The 21214-nt window shown below is 40.0% G+C and overlaps 2 protein-coding genes across 6 annotated transcripts in view; one reads left to right on the top strand and one right to left on the bottom strand.

Moving 5' to 3' along the window:
- The window catches only part of VRK2 (VRK serine/threonine kinase 2), a 68846-nt gene extending 50282 nt beyond the window's left edge, over positions 1-18564 (top strand). For 2 of the 4 annotated variants that reach the window (XM_054022441.1, XM_054022442.1), the window contains 4 exons: positions 5480-5661; positions 12883-13056; positions 13552-13725; positions 17806-18564. In XM_054022441.1, coding sequence (XP_053878416.1) covers positions 5480-5661; positions 12883-13056; positions 13552-13725; positions 17806-18048 — 773 coding nt within the window. In that variant the 3' untranslated portion in view covers positions 18049-18564. The remainder of the gene's footprint in view (positions 1-5479; positions 5662-12882; positions 13057-13551; positions 13726-17805) is intronic. The other 2 variants (XM_054022439.1, XM_054022440.1) reach the window with 2 other exon arrangements.
- Positions 1-21214, bottom strand: part of FANCL (FA complementation group L) — a 125102-nt gene that overhangs the window by 17963 nt on the left and 85925 nt on the right. Inside the window, exons 12-14 of one of the 2 annotated variants that reach the window (XM_054022438.1) lie at positions 19294-19410; positions 18618-18689; positions 18066-18152 (exon numbers count right to left, since the gene is read on the bottom strand). In XM_054022438.1, the coding sequence (XP_053878413.1) occupies positions 18117-18152; positions 18618-18689; positions 19294-19410 (225 nt within the window). In that variant the 3' untranslated portion in view covers positions 18066-18116. Of the gene's footprint in view, positions 1-18065; positions 18153-18617; positions 18690-19293; positions 19411-21214 lie in introns of those variants that run through there. The other variant, XM_054022437.1, reaches the window with a different exon arrangement.

Genomic DNA, 21214 nt, shown 5'->3' with positions numbered 1-21214 from the left:
TTCCATCAATTAGTGGATTGCTAAGAAGAGATAGACACCTCCCTGTAGCCCAGACTTAAGTGCTAAATTCTGTAAGGGGGCAGAGCTTAGCACATACCCCTTTTGTCTCCACTCCCATTGGCTAGTTTAGGTGGCTCCCTGCCTAGTGTGCTGGCTTTGTGCATTACATTCAAAGGCACCTGTCTTTCCCCATTTATTGTATAGTAGCCTAGGTGCCTGACTCAGGCTTTCTGGATCACAGTGATGCTACTGTGATTTTCCAGGGATTTAGAAGTTAGATGCTGGGTCAGTCAGCACTACAACATCTAAGTCCTTTTGTGGATCTGGGCCCAAGAGACAGAGGCCAAGTTCCACAAAGGTATTTAATGTAATAAGTTATCTATGAGTGCTCTCTGAGCCCCCTTAGCCTGATTACCTGAGGGCTCCATGTTAATCAACGAGGATTCTGTCAATCCACAGGCACAGGTCTAACCAGATGACCCTAACGCTCAGGATATAAGCTTCCAGCGAGAGTAGCTACTCCAGTCTGCTCAGCATTGTTATCTCACTAGGAGTATCCCCTGTCACTTGGTAGTTCTGACAGACTGCTCCAGCTCCTTGGAGTTGAGTTCTCCAACGAGGCCCCCTTTTCCGCCCACATGTATCCTGGTAACCTCAGACTGTTGTCTGCTGCACCTAGAGAGTCTCAACTGTACATGAGGCAAACTACACCCAGCTTGTGCAAGTGGATTGTGTTGCTGCTAGCAATTTAATGGATACTGAATTTGCTAAAGTTCCAGTGCACAGGAAGTGCACCCCCGATCTAGTGTAAATGATCAATGGTAGCATGCTGTCCTGTGAAATCCTGCTCCTCCAGGTTGAAATCCAAGATTTTTTAGAGACTCTTCAGTCAGCAAACTTCCTGATCAGGCTCGATATTCCCTGGCTCTCAAGGCATGATCCACACATTTTATGGAAGATGCTTGAGGTACAATTTGAGTTGATCTACTACCAACAGTTGTGTCTAGTTAAATCAGAGGCCAAGGAAACAAGGACCAGCACTGAGAAATCCACTGCCTTTTGTGCCCAGCAGATTATTAATCTCTGCAAATTATCAAGAATTTGCTGATATTTTACACCTGCATAGACCCAACAATTGCTCCATTGGTCTCAAACTAAGAACTAAAATTCCATTTGGTTGGATTTACTCCTTATCAGACTCAGAACTCAAAGCCCTACAAGAATGCCTTGATGACAGTCCTGCAAAGATCTTCAGCCATCCATCCACATCTCCCACTAGGACTCGATTTTGTTTGTGTACCTTGAACAGAATCTTGTATGTTTTGCCTTTGATCAATGAGCTGTTGGAAATTATCGGTTCTGCCAAGGTATTTACCAAGCTTGATCTTCACGGGGTTTACAGTTAGTCCTTATTTGGGAGGAAAATCGCATTTTGCAGTCCATATAGCCATTTTAAATATCTGGTTATGCCTGTTCTCTCCACTACCCCAGTCATATTCCAGCACTTTGTCAATGACATTTTCAGGGATGTTTTAGACTAGTTCATGGCAATCCACTGAGATGATGTCCTCATCTCAAGTCAAAACCTTCCTGATTGTCTGATATTTGAGCGCCTCCAAGCAAGTGGCCTGTATAGAAAACCTGAAAAGTGTGAATTTGATCGCCCTTCTGATGAAAGAGAACCCCCAGAGATTGTAGACTAGACAGCGCCAAGGAATGACCACAATGTCCAGTGCTTCCTGTGGTTTGACAGTTTTTAACTGAAGATTAATTCAAGGACTTTTTGAAGATGGTGAACCCAATTATCCAACTGCTCTGGAAGAACACCACATTTACTTGGACGCAGGAAGCCTAACCTGCCTTTGATCTATTAAAGGAAGCATTTACATCGGCACTTCTGTGTTGGCCACTTCATTGTCAAAGTGGATGTCTCTGATTATGCGATCAGAGCAGTGTTGTCACAGCAGCATGGTCCCCAATACATGCTCCAACCTTGTGCATTTTATTCTCGGCAACCGATGCCCATAGGACAAAACTATGAAATCGGTGACAAAGAACTACTCTTCTAACCCTATGATTCCATGCAGATCCTGGATGCCAAAATTCTCCAAGGAAAGTTCATGTTGATTGGGAGGGTTATGGTCCAGCTGATCATTTGTGAGAGCCATCTGAAAAAATACATGCACCCAATCAGCTTCGAGAATTCCATCAGTTGCACACCAATAAGCCTGGTCAGAAGATCTCTGGTAGGCATCTTTTTGGGCAGGGGGAGTAATGTAATCAATAATCTCTGGGCCTGATAAGTGTTGCTGTGCCTGTTGAGTCATTCCTGAGCTTGATATTACCTGAGGGCTCCACATCAATCAACCAGAGCTCAGCCATTCCACAGGCACAGGTCTAATCATGTGACTCCAAAGCCAGGTATATAGGCTCCCACTGAGAGCAGCCACTACACTTGCTCAATGTCACTATCTCGCCAGGAGTATCCCTTGTTGCTTAGTAGTTCTGATAGACTGTTTTCAGCCCCAGCCTGTGCCTGCTCCAGCCTCGTTCCCAACCCATTCTTCATTCCTGTTCTGACCTATTCCTGAAATAAATGGAAGTTAGGAGCCTAAACATCTTTGTGGATCTGGGCCTGTCACACACAAGTCTCTGGCAGAACAGGGAATTAAACCCAGGTATTTGAAGTCCTAGGCTAGTGCTTTAACCACTGGAACATCCTGAGCTATGCACTTAGCCAGAATTCAGGGTCTGTATATTGTTTCCATTAGGGGGAGAAATTGATGAGTCCATTATTTCTTTGATGTTATTCCAGTTTTACAAGAATCTACATAGTTCTGTTTCCTGGAACACAGGAGGAATCAAACAAGGTGTATTTTCTGTGTTCACAGTTTCAAGCCTCTTTCACCAGCTCTTAACCCAAAAGCTCTCTTTTTTTCTTAGCTTTTTCTGAGGGTAATGCTACCAGTGCTTCTGTTGCAGTGTCTGGTGCTTATTTGCTTTCTCGCTCCACTTCTTGGACCCTTTCTTTAAAGATTTAGAAACCAAACATGTTTTAAGTTCAAAGTATATGCATTTATGCGTGTTTCTTTTGCATCTACGTTTCTTAATGTTTCATTGTAAGTATAACATTTTGTCTGTAGAGAAATTTAGTATTTGGGCTCTTAGCAAACTTTCACCTGCATGCTGTTTGCAGTTACTGCAGTAAAAGTACAGAAAACCCATATTACTGAGAGTGTAATGTGCTTTATTTAATATATAAATAATAGTACAATTAGAGCTAAAAATGCATGTGCTTGGTAAATGTAGTGGAGTTGCGTGCATTGAGACTGATTTTCCTCTCCCTGGTGTCAGTGTAACTCTAATAGTTCAGCAGAGTTACTCTTGCTTTACAGCAGTATAACTGAAAGAAGAATCAGACCCACTACATTTCAAGGTGCATCTATTCTAGGGTTTTGATTCTTTAGTTGGTAACAATCAGTATTAAACAATTGTCTTATTTCTTTACAATTCTCTGTATTCTAGTGTATACTGTACGAACAGGATATTCTCCAACACCCATTGAATTCAACTTTAATGCGAGATCAGGTCCTTAATTTACAGATAATCCTGTAAAAATTGTAGCTTGCAGGATTGCGTCTATAAAAAGTGAGATAGTGAGGAGAACTGCATTTGTGCACTCCTACCGGACAATCCTAGAATTATGACTAAGTTAGCCTCTAGCATTGTTGTAAATGTCCTGCTTCGACAGGAAGATTTTCTTGCTTTATGTTAACATGACAGAAATATAAGACTAAAACATAGCTTTATAAATGATGGAATGGTTTAAAATCTGTTCCCGTTTCCTTCCCTCATTATCCATAAAACAAAAATCAAGTAGATGTCTTTGCTGAAAATCAAGCCCTTATTATCTATGTCCTGCCATTTTTTGGGTGCACCTGGTAGCACGGAGACCTAGATCTAACTCCTTTGCAATGCAAGCCAGGTAGGTACACATCTGAGTGCTACCAATTCCACTTGGAACTTATTGATGCACAATCCATTGTAGTCGCAAAATTGTAGGCCACATTGAGTCCCAGCTACAAATCAGGCCATTAGACCTGTTGAGTTCAACATGAAATCTTTTGTTTAGGCTACAAAGACAAATACCTCTGATCATCAAAGTTATTCTAACCTCTATGAGAATTCTGCAAAAGCAAACTGCTAGCAGTAGGTCCTCCTGGAACCAGTTTCTTCGTGTAAATGCTATGAACTTAATTTTTTGACTTTAATAAAGGAAATTACCAAATAGGAATTCTATCCCTGTATGACAGACTTGTGCCTAGTAATTGCCTGTGACATCTTAGCCACATGCAATCCAGGTTGTTAGGAAGCAGTGAATGTGTTAAGGAATATGGGTACTGTTAGTATGGAAATGTAAGCAGCAGGTCTACAAAAGGTTTTATTGCTTAGTATTTTATGAGTTTGAAGCAGCTAATGAATGTGTGGCTTGGCTAGTTCTGTATTTTCTTCACAGAAACAGTGTAAAGGTAACCCAACAGGAAGCTCTCGGTATAGGGCAAACAATGGCCTTTGCGGGGCATGTAGGGTGGGGTGGCTATGAGGCATTTGCTCATACTATTCTTTCCCCCACAGAATTCCCAAACTTAATGTGTATTATATGACATTGAAATTGTGGAGTATAAAATACTTCACTTTAAAACTTTGCTTTCCCTTCCCCTCCTTCTTCAGTGTAGTACGCATTCAGTGGATCTGTTTTAACATTTTACCTTGGGGATCAGAAGAGATGAATGTCAATACATACTGCAGTTTAGTTTTAGGATTACACTAAAATAACTGCAAGAAAAGTATTCTCACACTCCTGAAGGCATCTTAACACCTCCAGAGATATTAGCTGGTGATGGTAGTGTTGGTAAAATAATGTTATTGCTGGGTTGCATTATTAAGACCTATTTCCAACAAAATCAACCACTGTCTAGTGACCTTATAGGATATTTGCATAACACAGGGATTGTCAAGACCCTGTAAATCAAAGCATTTTGCTTTCCCAGTAGGTGTTCAAATTATAAAATGTCTGCAAATTAGCATTCAGTATACATAGCAACAGCATTTTAAAGGTCCTGTTATGATCCAAATATCAAGAAAATCCTTTTAGTTGCCAAATTATCAGCATCTTTGGACTAAAAAGAGACACTTTAGGAGTAGTTTTTTAATGCTAGTTAGTGTGGTTTTGTGCAACAATTGTAACATAATGAACAGCATAGGGGATGGCAAGTTTATCAAAGTCTATTCTTTCCTTTTCCCATCCCAAGAAGAAAAAATCTTTGTATTTTGATAGTTCTTTGTTGTGGCTATTGCCTTTTGGTTCTGTTGTATCTTGGTTGTCGTTCCAGAGATTTTTGTCATCTTGGATTTAAAACTTTTTCAAAGTTGTAGGGTCCACATCAAATAAAATTCACTTTTAAAATATACTCCACAGGTGAAATAGCTAAGTTTTTGGCATGTGTTTATGGTTTAACTTATGAGGAAAAGCCGAAGTATCAAGTGCTAAAGAAAATCCTGGTGGATGGACTCAAATCAAGTGGAACTTTTTACGATGGCCCTCTGGAATTTTCCACTGCTGGATGTGCACTAAATCTGTGTGCTTCTAAAGATCTGAAAGTAAGTAACACAATCCCTTGCAGTTCAGCAATTATTTTGTGAAACCTGTTTGATTGTTTTTTTCTTTTGCACGAGATGAAGTAGTTTAAGCTCTCAAAATGAGACTGACACAGCAATTGTTTTGCTTTAAATACATCACATTTGGTAATTTCTGTTTCCCCTGGCTTTGCTAAAAAGTGGGATGTCAACCCTTAAGGAGGAAAAACTGTCATGAGTCCTTTTGACCTACAGCCTCTCACTTCAAAGTAGTATGTCTGTGGAGAATCATTTACTTTCAGGATAATGGGGAAGTCAAGGACTTTGTTCACTAACATCTTGAAGACAAGCTTGAATGCCAGGTTTTTCCTTCTGGCCAGATTAAAAGCAAAGTTGTCTTGATCAGTGAAAGCATTTAATTCATTTTCTGTCCTTCCATTTTTTTTTGTCTTTTGTCATTGCATTCCTACAGCCACCAATCTGAAGGGGATATTTCATCCTTGGATTTAAGTAGTTTATTTGTATATAGTGCTGCATAGTGCTTTTTTAGCACACAGATTTAAAGATGACAGCTATCATGTTATTTCCCCCATGTATTTTAAGTCTGAAACTATACATTTAATAAAACCTTTACGTTTAATAAATTTAGATTGATGTAATTAGAAGCCTTACTGGACCTGATATGAAATGTCAGCCCCACGATATCTCTGCCTTGAAACTACCCATATGCAAAAGCCCTATTTCTTCTCTGATGCGTGTGCAATAAGGCAGGGTCAGGGTATCATTCATTTTTAATATTTCTTGTGAACTTTGGACCATCAGAAGTGTACATGAGCCAAGAATGCAGGATGCAAACTAATGTGACTGATAGGCTGCTAGATGAATGGTGATTCAAGTATCAGTGCACAGATGGTTCTGATTTGCTGAGTTTTGTAGCTGCTGCAACTGAAGACATAAAATATCCTTCTAGTCATAAATTAGCTCTTTGGAAGCAAAACCTTGGCACCAGAGCTTTACAACCTTCAATTAGTAGGGAAAGAAGTATTTGAATGACTGTGGTATTGACATCTGTAGGCCTGCATAGTAATCATTCCTAATAGACGAGAATATCTGTTTGAGGGGGTTTTGCATGGCTAATTAACTACCAGTGAGAATATGTAATTTTTTCGTGATCTCCTGATTGTCACCTTTCTCTCATGATACAATTACATTTTATTGTAGCAAGTGGCTCACAAACCAATTGTCAGCACTATTTACGTATTGCAGAAGGCAGAACAAAAGTTCATGTTTAATAAAAAGCCACTGTATTTTGATCTTGGTAATTACAGAGACTTATTTTAGCAGTTTTATTGACTTTTGTGTTTTTATCATTTTTACAACAAAACAAAGCTATTTCGGTGACAGTATTTCCCTTGCAATAATGGTCACCAATTAATCTACACTAATTTGAGTATCTTATTTCATTTTTGTAGTTTGTATAGTTTTCTAAACTTAATTGAAATATAAAACAGCAGTTTTAAAAAAAAGGCATCTCCTTTACTGATCTATGTTTAGATCTCTGCTTCACCAGAATCTTAAATTTTTACATATTAGACATTGACTAGTAAAGCCAAACTATGGGTCTTTATGCGTTCTTTATGTGTACACAGCAAAATGCAGACCCCTTCTCTTCATAGAATGGAAGCTGAACCAATGGTGTGAAGCTTACACTTTGTCCTGTCAGCTTTAAGCAGACATTCAATAATTAATTGCAATAGGAAGAATAGTGGGTCAGAGGAAAATCAGATGTATAAAGATCAAAAAATATTATCTTAGTGAAAATTTGTATATGATGTGAAACCAAAGCAACATCAGATTCAAGACGGAAAGCATTCTGAGAAAGATACTTTAATGTGTTATTTCTCAAGTTTTTGTTCCCCGTGTTCCTAATTCAGTTTACGTTATAAATCAGCAGTTTTTCTGTAAATGTAATTTTGTGTTACGGTAAAAAAACTGAACAGACAGATGCTAGATGCATGAAGATTTGCTTTGCAAATCTAAGCAATTGGCCTGCGTAAGGGGTTTTCAGGTTTTGTTTTTAACTTTTTTCCTTCAGCTGAAAGTACAAAATCTATTATTCAGTTTTATACTTAGCCTAAAAGTTTGATACTAAAGTAGAATGAAAGATGTTGCTGAACTTGTTCTGATTATGAGAGATTGAAGAGTGGCTACAGCACTTGCTATTTGCAAGTGCACAACCCCATTACAAGTCCATAAGTGAGAAGTGTCAATTACCAGTGCTTCTGTTCGTTGGACACAGGCAGAATTATTTGAATGGTCAATAACAAGGTCAGAGACAGGGTTCTGCTGTTTGCAGATGACTTGATCCTAGTACCTATCATCACTTAAGTTTTCAGAGGGACTTCAAATTTCTCCTGCCTTGCCTCTTTGAAAAATATGCATGCATGTGCCACCTCAAACTAGAGCTCTTCTTTCCTCAAGGGTATTTCTCTAGCAAGATGTACTTAAGGGCAGAACAAATTAATGTAATCTAATTTACTGAAAAAGGGACATAAGACACGAGATTTATTTTCTGAATGGTTAAAGGAGGTTTCTGGTATTCCCCATGAAGTTTAAGAAATGTTTTAGTTTACCAAATCTAAGTTACCATTTGTGTGAGAACAGAGAATACAAGCAGAGAACGTAAGATTTTCAGAAAACTAGGTTTTAACCTACAGTTGCTGGGGCTGACTGGTTGTATCATATCCTCCCCTCCCCCAAGTTATAAGAGACACACCCCATTTGGGGAAGATTAAGAGATTTTGGGGTATGTGCTCCTGGAGGGGCCCAGAGTGTGCTTTTCCAGGGCTGATGCATTCTGGCTACACTGCTGATAGTGTGGAATGCCTTAAAACGCAATGTACTGTTCATTGCCCTCAGCCCATCTATCTCCTCCTTCCTTTCAACTCCTGCAATCTTACCTCCTCTGCATTTTCTGCCCTTTTACACTTCTACTCCTACTCGCCCCACACCTCTCTCCTCCCATTAAAAACAAACATAAAACTTACTAATTGGAGTAATTCAATAACTATAAAGCATTTACAATCTCTCAGTGTAACAACATTCTCTGAGTATTGTCAGTAACGCTTCATTCTTGCCTGCACACTCCACACCAAATCCAGAATTCTCTAGAAACCTGTTTTGGGGTCATATGGAACCTGCCTTGAGCCATGCAGTGCTCCGTGTGAGACTGTATAAGTAGAAGTGACCCTTCACTTCCTTCCAGCTCGAACTTCCTAAGGTCCGTTATGATAGCTCCATAGCCATTTTCTCTTACCCCCAATTCAAGATAGCTGTTGGAAGCAGCTAATTTTTTTAGCATTAGGTAATTTTTAGTCCCATTTGGAAATATGAAGTGCCTAGTTGATGTTTGGTGAAATGTATGTGACTGAATCAGTATTGCCTGAAGGCCCTGAGAGCATCCTGGGTAGACCAAGAGCCAGAACCTGTTCCAGTATCTTTACACCATACTGACTCTAGAGGTCTAAAGAAGTCTAAAGCCAAAGAACTTGTTACCTTTGTTCTATGCTTTTCTTTTTCAATAGCCAGGGACAGAGAGGAAGCACCACCACGCCATAAATTATTAATCCTACTTGCTCATACTATATTTAATAAAAAAAAAAAAAAAAAAAAGATCTAGCGGTAATGGTGCTGTCCCAGGGAGTCCTTGCCACTGACAGGAATCATATCCCCAGTGCCAAAGGTTAAATGGCTGACTTGGCTGCTGAGGTGTGCCATAGGGCTGCTGTAAAGTCAACTGGCTGCAGCAGATCAATAATGACAACGTTTGGAGAAAGAAAAATTGACATGTAACTTGATTTCATAAGGGACGAGTGTAAATACAGATCCACAACCTCCAACCCCCTTCTTGGGAATGTATATTAGATTGTGATATGTGGAAGAAACTGAGGATGTAATGAGCCACAGCCCCAATCTTACGTGGAGAATTCTGTGACTTCAGGCAAAGTTGGCACAGTCCCCAGCAGTCAAAGCTTTCTAGAAGGTTCTGGATTGGGTCCAGCCACATGGATCTATACTGAAGCTACTCAAACTCCTGTTACAGTTGAATAACTTATCATTTTTCATTAAGATAGACACCTATCCAAGACTCTGCATGCCCTAACATGATTACAAGATAAATAAAATCTCACTAGCATTAATCATTTAACAGAAACTCAGCCATTCAGGCACCTAAAGAATCTCTTTCATTCATTATGGGAAGCATACCCTCAGCCCTCCCTGGAAAAAAAATAAAAACAAAACACTTTACAGATGGCTTTTGCAGAATATCCATGGGGTCACCAAATTCTGTTATTTCAGACAAGTTGGGGAGCAGCTCAAGAGTCTTGAGCATACAAAGAGAACATGCTGGCAGCTCCACTCTCTTAGGCAGGTGATCCAACTAAGGTGTCCTTTCTGATTGCAGCTATGGCGATATGATTCAGGGAGGGGATGCCATTGAGGGCTTTATAGGTGTAACGTACCAGCGTATAGTCCAGACCAGTGGGGTCTGTGTCACCCACGCCTTACAGTGCCTTGCTGAAATCGCTCCCATCTGGGCTGGTCACAAACAGTTTTCCAGCATGCAAACCACACCCTCAGTGTCTCTGTGTAACTGCAGCCTGCCAGCCACACTTGGGTTACACTCTGGCTCTCACTAGCCTTGGTTATATTGCAGTCCCAGATGTCCCCCAGAAATATATGTCCTGTTACTGCCCAGCCCTCTCCTAGACAGTACAAATATTTTAAGTTCGTTATTCCTTTCAGGGAATAATATGCCAGTTTAAATTGAAGTGTCTGAATAACTATTTGAGATAAATATGTTGGATTAGATAAAACTGTAAAACAAGTTTATTAACTACAAAGAGATTTTATGGGAGTACAAATAATGAGGCATTAAAGTCAGAAATGGTTACAAGAAAAATAACCACATGCTCCAGCAGATTACTGACCAAACTCTCAGGGCAGGACTCCTCCCTTAAGTCCAATGAATCCTTCCTTTATCTCTTCAGATGCAGTGAATGTGATGGGCAGGGGGAGAGAGAGAAGGGTCCCGTGGGTGTTCCTCCTTTTTATAGTTTCAGTACCCCTCTTGAAAAAACGTTTTCAGCTGTGCATTTAGGAGACAAAGTCCATGTGGAAGGATGTTCCCTGCTGTCTTTTTCTTAGCTGTTTTAGCTTCCTGTGTTCTCCCTTCCTGCTTGGTGACTCTGTTTACTGCTTAAATGCAAATTAAGCAAAGCACACACCCCTTTGTTTAGGACAGACCTGTTTGCCAACTTCAGTTCGGGCAGGGCTGTGGGGTTTGGAACATGTTAATAACATAGAGGGGAATCTTATAACTTCACATGTAGTGTTGCCACAAGCTTTACCAGGACAATACTGACCAGCAAATTATGAATTTAAGTGATTCCTTATGAGGCATACTTTGTACAAAGATTATTGCAATAGACTATAGGGTGAATACAGGGGTGTATTCTGTCACAATAGGTCATAACCAACAACTTAAACTCTCCCTAGAGATCCGTAGGCAGCCAGTGCAGAGGCCAGAGCACTGGTGTCATGTGCTCCCAGCAAGGTGCCCCAGTCTCAATAAGTGAGCAGCTGTATTCTGCACCAGCTGTAGTCTCTGAATAGTTTTAAGGGAGAGCACATTTCAGTAGACTAATCTTGAGGTAACAAGTATGGATAACAGTGGCACTGTTTGCAACTAAAAGATCCCAGTCTCTTACCCAGATGCAGATGGTGGTAGGATGATTGGGTTACTGCTGTAAAGATTGTCAAAGGCAGGGAGGGATCTAAAGTCACCCCTAACTTGAAATCCCTAGTAACTAATGGTGGATGTACACGCTCAAAGGAACTGATATTGTATCTGCCATCTCCAGCTGCTTGCTCCACACCACCCTCACCTCAATCTTGTCTGGGCTGAGCTTCAGCCAGCTTGTTCTCATCTATACACTGGCTGAGGCACTGAACCACCTTGTCCAAGTCAGATGAGACTGACATACAGTGTCATCAGCTGACTGAGAATACTGCACTCCATGCCTCCTTACTCTTATTAATGTTAACCTTGTCCTCCTATTTCCTTCCATCTCTATCATCTTAGAATGGATAATTGGGATAGAAGCCATGTCTATTTGCTTTCTATACTTCTGGGCATCAGATAAATATTTTTAGCTCTCTCCTATCTATCTGGGATGCTAGGGTTATAGCTGAATAGCCCAAGCATAATCAGAGGTCCTATCTGATAGATTTAAGGTAATATACTACTTTATTTTTTTTGACATGCACAAAACATGATGCACTTCATTTAAGTGGGGAAGAGAAAAACGGGTATGGGGTAACATTTTTCAGAAATTAAGTCCCATTTGAAAAGTGGATTGGGCACTTGGGAGCTGAACTCCTAGTGAACTTCAGAGAGAGAATCTAAGCATCAGATTTTAAAAAGTATTTAGATAATTATCTTTGAAAAAAATCACACTAGGTGCCTATCTGCATCTTTCAGTACCTAACCACCTTTCAAAAACCGGACCGTAGGTACTTTTGAAAATTATACTTGTTAATTTTTTGGAATTAGACCTGCAATAATTAGAGGTTTTGTGTTTCAGCTCTTGCTTGGAGGCTGATGGAGTAGCTCTCCTATAATCCACTTTGGTACAATACTCTCCTTTTATTAATCAACACCACCAAAGGAAGCAGATTTAATTTGTAACTGCTATATCCAGGAAGAACTGCTGTGCAGAGGGCCACATGTGACTGTTACTACTGCAGAACTGTTTAGTGTGCCAGAAGTGCTGAAGGGCAGCACGTGGCCTACAGGCTGTGTTTTAGCTACATTTACCTTAAGAGTTACAAATGCCAAAACCAAACATCCTTTGACATTCAGAGTGGATATAAGACTGGAAAAAAATTGCATGAACTCCTGAGCATAGCTCCCAGTCTTAAGTTCTCTCGAAGCTGCGTGGCTGCGCAGCAGCCTATCAAGGGCTGCGCAGGCGCTCAGGGCTATAGCGGGGAGATAATCTCCTCTAGCTCTGGAGCTGCCGCAGCAAGGAGAGATGCTCTCCCCCAACCCTGGAGCTTCTGCAGCCGGGGAGAGGGGCCACTCACCCCCAGCCCAGCACGCTTAGTTCTGTATTTAAGCACTTTTCTTTCTGAATTGTTGAATATTTTCATTATATCATGTTATTAACTCTGTGTTAACAGGCTGATTTACCAAAGCCTACACCAAAACAGTTTAAACAAAAAGAAAGCAAGCTGGATGATAAAGAACATAATTGTCTGAGAAAAGCTAATATTCAGGTAACACAGAGACAATTACAAGAACAAGAGAAATCAGTTGGATTGAACCAGATGTGTCAGCATAATGAACCACTGCTGGTGAGATTTTTGACATTATGGTAGAACATACATGGTATATGTGAAACCCTGTAAAAAGTTCTGCTTTAATAGTTCTGTATTTCTTTCTACTGAAAGATTGACACAATAGACTTGTGCAAACAGCAGGCTAGATATTGGTCATAGTAACACCAGAATTTGGTATATGCTTAGACACCATTGGATAACAGTATTCCAAAAATATAAGTGTTTCCATTCCCAGTAAAGGTTAAGTGTATATATAATGATATATAATAATAATTTCCATAAAAATGCCTTTCAGTAATGTAGTAGCTAATGACAGCATAACAGTAGCACTAGTCTTGTCCTGTTTGTAGGAAAGATTTTTTTGACAACTATTTTTTACATACTTTTAGTATCCTCTGACTTTTTCTGAAGTTTGCCTTTGTTTTTATTCTTAGTACTGTAGGTAAGCACTTTTCTTTCTGAATTGTTGAATGTTTTCATTATATCATGTTATTAACTCTATGTTAACAGGCTGATTTACCAAAGCCTACACCAAAACAGTTTAAACAAAAAGAAAGCAAGCTGGATGATGAAGAACATAATTGTCTGAGAAAAGCTAATATTCAGGTAACACACAGACAATTACAAGAACAAGAGAAACCAGGTGGATTGAACCAGATGTGTCAGCATAATGAACCACTGCTGGTGAGATTTTTGACATTACGGTAGAACATACATGGTATATTTGAAACCCTGTAAAAAGTTCTGCTTTAATAGTTCTGTATTTCTTTCTACTGAAAGATTGGCACAATAGATGTGTGCAAACAGCAAGCTAGATATTAGTCACAGTAACACTAGAATTTGGTATATGCTTAGACACCATTGGATGACATTATTCCAAAAATATAATGAAGTTCAAAAAATGTTCTGTCATCATTGTGCATTAGGTGCAAAAGTAGTGCTGCACTTCCAATAGTACCTTTAACATTAGCTCTACAGTCACAGGTATTAAGAATGGTACCCATGATAACATTTTTGTGTAGTGGTTGTCATTAAAGTAAACATTTGCAAGTCAATAATAGTTTCCTCTTCTAATTTACAGCGGGGAAACTGCTCTGATAGCACTGTTTGGTAATAGTTGGGTCTTCAATAACTGCATTTATTATTAACCAATAATAAAATCTTGGTTTCAGGCCTTGAAGAGTCAGTATTTAACTGATCAAAGCTCAATAGCATTAGCTGCTCTATTATATAAAAGGTTTGAATGCCCTCATTAACTTCAACTTGTATGCTTTGGATGCCAAAGTGGATCTGTACTGCTCAGCTTCACGCTTCTAGAGTGCAAAGAATCATTCCGTAAAGGCTTCAGTGCTATTTGTGAGTAAGAATAGTTCAGAATAGAAGGCATCTTAGAAAAAGAAACCTCTCTCTCCCCCTTCCCCTTTGGTTTTAAGTTAATTTAACAATAACTATTTACTCAGTTTGTGCCCTTCTTACTGGATAAGGAAATCAAACTCATTTATGAAGCACCAGAATGAGACTTTAAAAGCAGCTTTATTAAAAAAATCTTTGCTTCAAGCAGTCTGCTGCATGGAGACTCCAGTACAAGGCATCAAAGTGAAGAAGAAACAGCAAAACTGCCCCAGGGCTTCTGTCAGGCAAGTGGTGAGCAGAACAATTCGGATAGAGGGCCACAGCTAATAGGAAAAGGGTTAGACTAAAAAAGGCTCCTGAATCCTGCCGAAACAGCCCTGAATTTTTTACATCACCTTCCCTATTAAGGAGGGAATGCAGAGAAGGAGTTGGAAGTAGCAATTAAGATGCTATTTTTATGCAGAAATTCTGTTTTGGATGCTAGAATATAAATAGCCAATTGGACTGTCCCCAATTTGCTTCCCTCCAAATCCCTCCTCTCCCACAGATCCTCAACCCCCTGTGTACCTGCCTCTTACCTGAAAGCAGCAGCTTTTGGTTCTCCACCTAGGTAGTCTATCACCTGGGTTTTGAATGATAGAGACTGGTCCCTGACATTGATCATGTGTATTAGTGGAAACTGCCAGTGACAGTGGTGCCACCTTCACTGTAAATCATGGTTTTGTGAAGCAGTATGGGTATTTGTGCTCTTTTTTTTTCCCTGCTTTGTGGTGATATCAGAAGCTGCACTTAGCTGGAAGACAAGGGTACATTTAGTACAGCTGGAGGAGAGGAGTTGTGGAATATATGTACCTGGGTGACTGAAAGAGGGAATAAGCAATAGAAGCAGCAACCAGTGAGAAGGATCAGGTATCAAGAACAGTAAGATCTAAACCAGCCTTTTGCATAATATTTGGTTGCCATTAGTATTTTTGAGTTATTTTTCCCTAGGAGGAAAAAGTAATTGGGAAATATGTCTATTAATCTGGCTATTCCACTATAGTTGTTCCTTAGTACTCACGGCACATTATCACTAACAAGAGAATCAAGTTTAAATATGGATGTCAGCATGTTAAAACATTCAGATGAAGAATTAAGGGGAGAGAAGTTGGAGAAAGAATATACAAAATGAAGCCATGGGAATATGTTTGGATGGTATGCTTCCTGCTACTTCCTTTTATTTAACTGATTTGGAAAGTTGGTGTAGGAGTGTAATATTGGGATTGCAGAAATGGTTTTGGGTGCATTTGAGAGAGAGAGAGGTTGTGATGTACAAAATTAGGAAGGATATTTCAGGCATAGATAAAAAGAAACAAAGGCTGCATGGTCCAAGCAAAAGAATGTTGGAAAGGCAAGATTTTATATACCCTTATTCTAGTCTAGGCACAGCCATGATGATGAGTCAGAGAAAGGACTCAGTATATGACATGGTTATAACAGCAGGAAAGAAAGATGAGTTTGATGGTGGCATTTTGAATGGATTGGAAGATGGAAGCCAGGTTTGACAGAGCAAAGGAGTTTGCAAGAGTCTAGTCATCAACGTATTAAGGCAGGAGAAGAGTTGTATTTATGGAGGGAGAGTGACATTTACTGGAAAACATTGAAGTTGTTACAGAATTCAGTAGCAGCCTAATTGTGAGAGGTGGAGTCATTTATGACACTGCAACCCCAAGGCCGGGACGTGGAATAAGTAGGGAGAGATCTTTTTTCAGCCATTTAGTTTTTTTGGAGGCAATACATCAGGAAATTGCCATATCTCTATGCCACTGATCAGGAGTGGAAATAGTAGAATTGGGAGTGTTATGTGTAAGTTGGTAGGCGTGAATGAAGATATGACCTTAACCTCAGGAAAAGAAGGAAGAAAAGAGGAACAAGAACCAGAACCCTGCAGTTCACCAAGAGTGGAGGGAAGTAGAACAGTTGAAGGAGACTATAGTGGTAGGGGGTATAAAAGGATGGTGTGGTCAGCAGTGTAACAGACTATTGAATGAATATGGAGAAAAGATGCAAGAAAGGTGTCATTAGACACTTGGAAAATAGTGAATAGATTGGAGAAGAGTCGAGGAGAGTGAACTGACAAGAAAACCAGAGTTCAGAGCTTGCTCAAGGACTTGGAAGTGAAATGGGTGATAGTTGGAGAGCCAGAAGGGCTTTTAGGGTACAGGAAACAGTGGTATGTGTGAAGGCAGAGGAAAAAACCACCAGCTGGGGAAGGAAGAGCATGAGAGTAGGCATGAAGACAAATGACAGAGGATCAGAGTAGAACATCACCTGTATTGGAGACCATAGAGAAAAATAGTTCATGAGGTAGTTCTTATCTTTTTGTGGTGAAAACTGGACTGAGTTGAAGTGTCAAAGAACTACTTCTGTATCTAATTAGGAAGGAGAATCAGTTGGCAAGCCAAATGGTAGATAATTCAGGGTTCATGTTGACTTTCTCCACTACAAATTTTTCATCCAAAGGACTACAATGCCAGGATATAGGATAAGTGGGATGGATTTAGCAAAAGAAACGAGTGTGGAAATGAATGGGATGGAATATGAAAACTATAGTCCGAACAGGATATTTACGGACAGGAGTTTGCAGAAGGAAAGTGGGATGGGAAGATAGCAACATTAAAGGAAGAGATGATTGTCAAAAGAAACTTCAGGACTGAAATACAAGACACACAATTGTGCGTTGAAGAAAGTTTTGCAATAAGGACTGTGGGTGCAGGAGTCAGATCCGAGGTGAAGATCAAAGCAGGACAAAGAAGCCATAAAGTTAATGCTTCTGGAAATTAAAAACCACCTACACCTTTGAAGAATCATGACAAGTTTTGCTGTACTGTGGAGATATAAAATGAAATCTAAATAAATAGGAATAGCAGATTTGACAATCAGAAGTTTAGAATGTGTATATAATAGCTTTATTAGCAAGAATATTGTAAATGTTACAGATTTTCACAATGTTGAGGACAAAGATAAAGGTATTAGAGCCCTTTAGATGTTGCTTTTAAAAATGGAATTCTAAATATTTTTTTGCACAGCATTTAGTCTACATGTTATAAAACCAAACCCCCCATTAATTTGAAGATATGAACACTGCTGTATTTGTACATTTATAAAGCTTTAAATGCTAGCTGCATCTGACAGAATGTTCACAAAATCTAGAGGAGTTAAATCTCTACTCCGAGTAACTCAGCAAATGTTACTAGCAAATCTTGCTAAAAGCTTGTCAGAATGTGTTCTTTCACTGTAGATCTTTGACATTTGCATATAAGTTTCCCCCAGAAAGCAGGGCAACAGAATATTTTAATCTTTGTTCTTCTGATTCAGATTTCCACTCGGTTTAATGCTGGAAACATTTAAATATTTTTTTCTCCCTTGCAGGAAAACACCGTAAGACAACTACACAGGCACTATCCCCAAACAGTTTTCTGGGAAGTTAAAAAGAAACACCACCAAAACAGCATTACATATTCTCCAGTATCTTTGCAAGAACCCAATAGAGATTTTACTTGTCCTTCTGTATCCAGTATTTTTAAGCTTGCATTTACTGAAGAGAGGTACCGATACACCATGACCATACTTGTACTTCTGATATTAATATTCCTTGTGTTGTATTTTCTTTGATGTCACCATTTAAAATGTCTTGAGTTTATGTGCAGTGTCATTAGCCCAAAGCTGTACAAGTTATTTTTTCAAAGTTTCTTCATAGACATTTTCACCGAGATTGGCTTAAAAAAGATTTGTGAAGTAACATACTGTAAATAGATACGTTTTAACATCTACAATGTACAAGGCTACATGTGTGTTACACTATTTTTATTTGGTTGTTTCTATTCTGAACATTAGGCATGCTTCCCAGAACTAGTCCTTTCATAGAGTAATACTAAAAATCGTAGAAGAATTAAATCTCCTGTGTCTTTCATGATAAAGGACTCTGGTATATGTTTGATATATAGACATTGTTACATTTTACTTTTTCACTTGCTTCAACAAATAGTTTTAAATACTGGTGCATGTAATTAGTAACTCCATGCTGTAATTTTTACAGTGGAATAAAATATAAAATCCACAAGTGTTAATGTTAATTTGATAAACTGTCTGCTGCTCTTATTTTTTTCCACTTTTCCTAAGCTCCAGTACTGTACTTTATTCAATTTTACATTTCCATTAGACTTCCTAAAATATTTCCTTACCTTATTACAATATGGACATTCACCAAAGATGACATTAAAACTTTGTCTGCTAGAAGGAAGACCTTGTAACCACTGCAAGATAAGATAATGAAAACTTAATATTTATTTTATGCCCAATTTAGGAATGAGTCTAAAGTTCTTATAAACAGTGCTCTTCACCATAGTAGCTGATAAATCCCTGATTTGTAGTGTTTTCACACTGGATTAGGAGCATGCAATTTCGCTGGATTAGTTTTCTGTACAATCTACCTATAATGATTAACTGGTTTCACTTACTGAAAGTACTCTAAAGTGATCCTCTCTGACTTTCCCCACACTCCCTTCTGAGGTTTTCAGAGCAGTATTCCTAAATCTACTTTTGTAGCACCTAGAAGCTCCTGTCTTGGTTAGACTTTTGCCTGTACACACACAGTAAGGCAGGTTCCTTGCCCCCCAAGAGCTTATAAGACATAAGTGAGTGAGTGGGAGAGAACACTAGGGAAGCAGCAATAAGAACATGTAATTAAGAAGGCTTAGTGGTTCTGCTTCATTGCTGATACAGTTCTCTCTCACCAGTCCTTTACCCGTCACCTAACTAGCTATTTCTACTGCTTCCATAATCTTCTCATACAGAAGCCCATATCTGGGATCCATGAATTGGAGACAAGTGGATTTGTTACATTAATAAAAATTTTACCTCAAACAAGCAAGCCTGATGGAAAGGTTGTCCACATCGGGAATCACCACACACTTGGTCTGGAATAGCACCATCAAGTCGGTAAGCATAACAGATACCACAGTCCATAGTGAAGTCCTTTAAAAATACAAAACAAAGTATTTCAGACAAGTTAACTTTTTTGTACATTAACATATCTCAGGGTGGAAATGAAGAAGAAATAAAATACATCACTTTCTAATTATTGTGTATTTCTTCCTTCAGAGGTCCATGTAATCTGTTCCAAGACTGGAACTAGTTCTATTTACCGCCAATAGATGTGATCATCTTCTCCCCACCCCACACCCCGTCATGAGTCTGAGTTGTTGTACAAGCATCCATCATCTTTGTCTGTCCAAAGCAAAACTAAGGTCCACCTGCGTACCATCTTTGATGTAATCCATCTATTGCTTCCTCAGGATCTCTTTCCTACCATACTCTCCATGCTATCTTCACCAGGTCCTCTTTGTTCATCCTCTGTATGTGTCCAAACCAGCAAAGTTGCGCTTCCTGGATTTTGTCAGACACATCACAGACTGACTTCCATCTTAATGCTTTCATTTCACTGTCTGTCCCTTTCGGTAATCCTTTATTGTGCAAAGACATCTTGTTTCAAACACCTGTAGGCACTGACCTTGAGTCTCTACCACCCAGGCTTCTGCACTATATCACATTGTGGAGTGTGTCACGCTGTGTGGAGTGGCTAACAACAGAGTGCCTACTTCAGGGCAGACTATCAGAAAACAAGGGACGATACCCCAAACTGATGCTATGTTCTATAATTAGATTTCACCATGCCAGCAACAAATTTGAACAGCTGGATCACTGTACCTGTCTTACCATGGAATCCCCTTAGATTCTCCAGCCTGTCTTGCCACCCCGACAAAGAAACGGTTACTCACCTTCTCGTAACTGTTGTTCTTCGAGATGTGTTATTCATGTCCATTCAAAGCAGGTGTGTGCGCGCCGCGTGCACGCCAGCCGGAAGATTTTCCCATAGCAACGTCCGTAGGGTCGGCTCCGGCGCCCCCTGGAGTGGTGCCTTTATGGCACTGTATATAGGGGCCAGCCGACCCCCCACCGTCTCAGTTCCTTCTTGCCGATACTCTGACAGAGGGATAGGAGGGTGGGTATTGGAATGGACATGAACAACACATCTTGAAGAACAACAGTTACGAGAAGGTGAGTAACCGTTTCTTCTTCTTCTTCGAGTGATTGTTCATGTCCATTCCAAGCAGGTGACTCACAAGCCCAAGTCTAGGTGGTGGGGTCGGAGGTCACTGCAGACTGGAGGACTGCATGGCCAAATGCAGCATCCTCCCTAGCCTGGTGCGTAATGGCGTAGTGAGCCGTAAAGGTGTGGATTGAAGATCAGGTGGCCACTCTACAAATTTCCTGTGTTGGGATGTGGGTCAGGAACGCAGCTGAAGAGGCCTGCGCTCTTGTGGAGTGGGCCGTGATAGGCGGGGCTGGTATATTGGCCCGACTGAAGCACTCCTGGATACAGGTTCTGATCTAAGCCAAGATCCTCTGTGACGTGACCAGGAGCCCCTTCCTACTGTCAGCCACAGCTACGAAAAGTTGGGTCGACTTCCTGAAGGTCTCGTCCTTTCTATATAAAACGCGAGAGCCCTGCAAACATCCAGAGAATGCAGCCTGTGCTCCTTAGCCGAGGAGTGCGGTTTTGGATAAAACACAGGGAGACAAATGTCTTGACCCATGTGAAACGGGGAAACCACCTTAGGTAGGAACGCAGGATGCGGCCTGAGTTGGACCTTGTCCTTGTGGAAGACTGTGTATGGAGGCTCGGATGTCAGAGCTCTGAGTTTCGATACCCTCCGTGCTGATGTGATAGCCACCAAGAACGCGACCTTATATGAGAGGTATAACAGCGAGCATGAAG

This window comes from Malaclemys terrapin, chromosome 3 (assembly GCF_027887155.1).
Source record: "Malaclemys terrapin pileata isolate rMalTer1 chromosome 3, rMalTer1.hap1, whole genome shotgun sequence".
Classification (NCBI taxonomy): domain Eukaryota; kingdom Metazoa; phylum Chordata; order Testudines; family Emydidae; genus Malaclemys; species Malaclemys terrapin.
The sequence above is the reverse complement of the archived record's forward strand: the minus strand, read 5'-3'. Positions and strand labels throughout refer to the sequence as shown.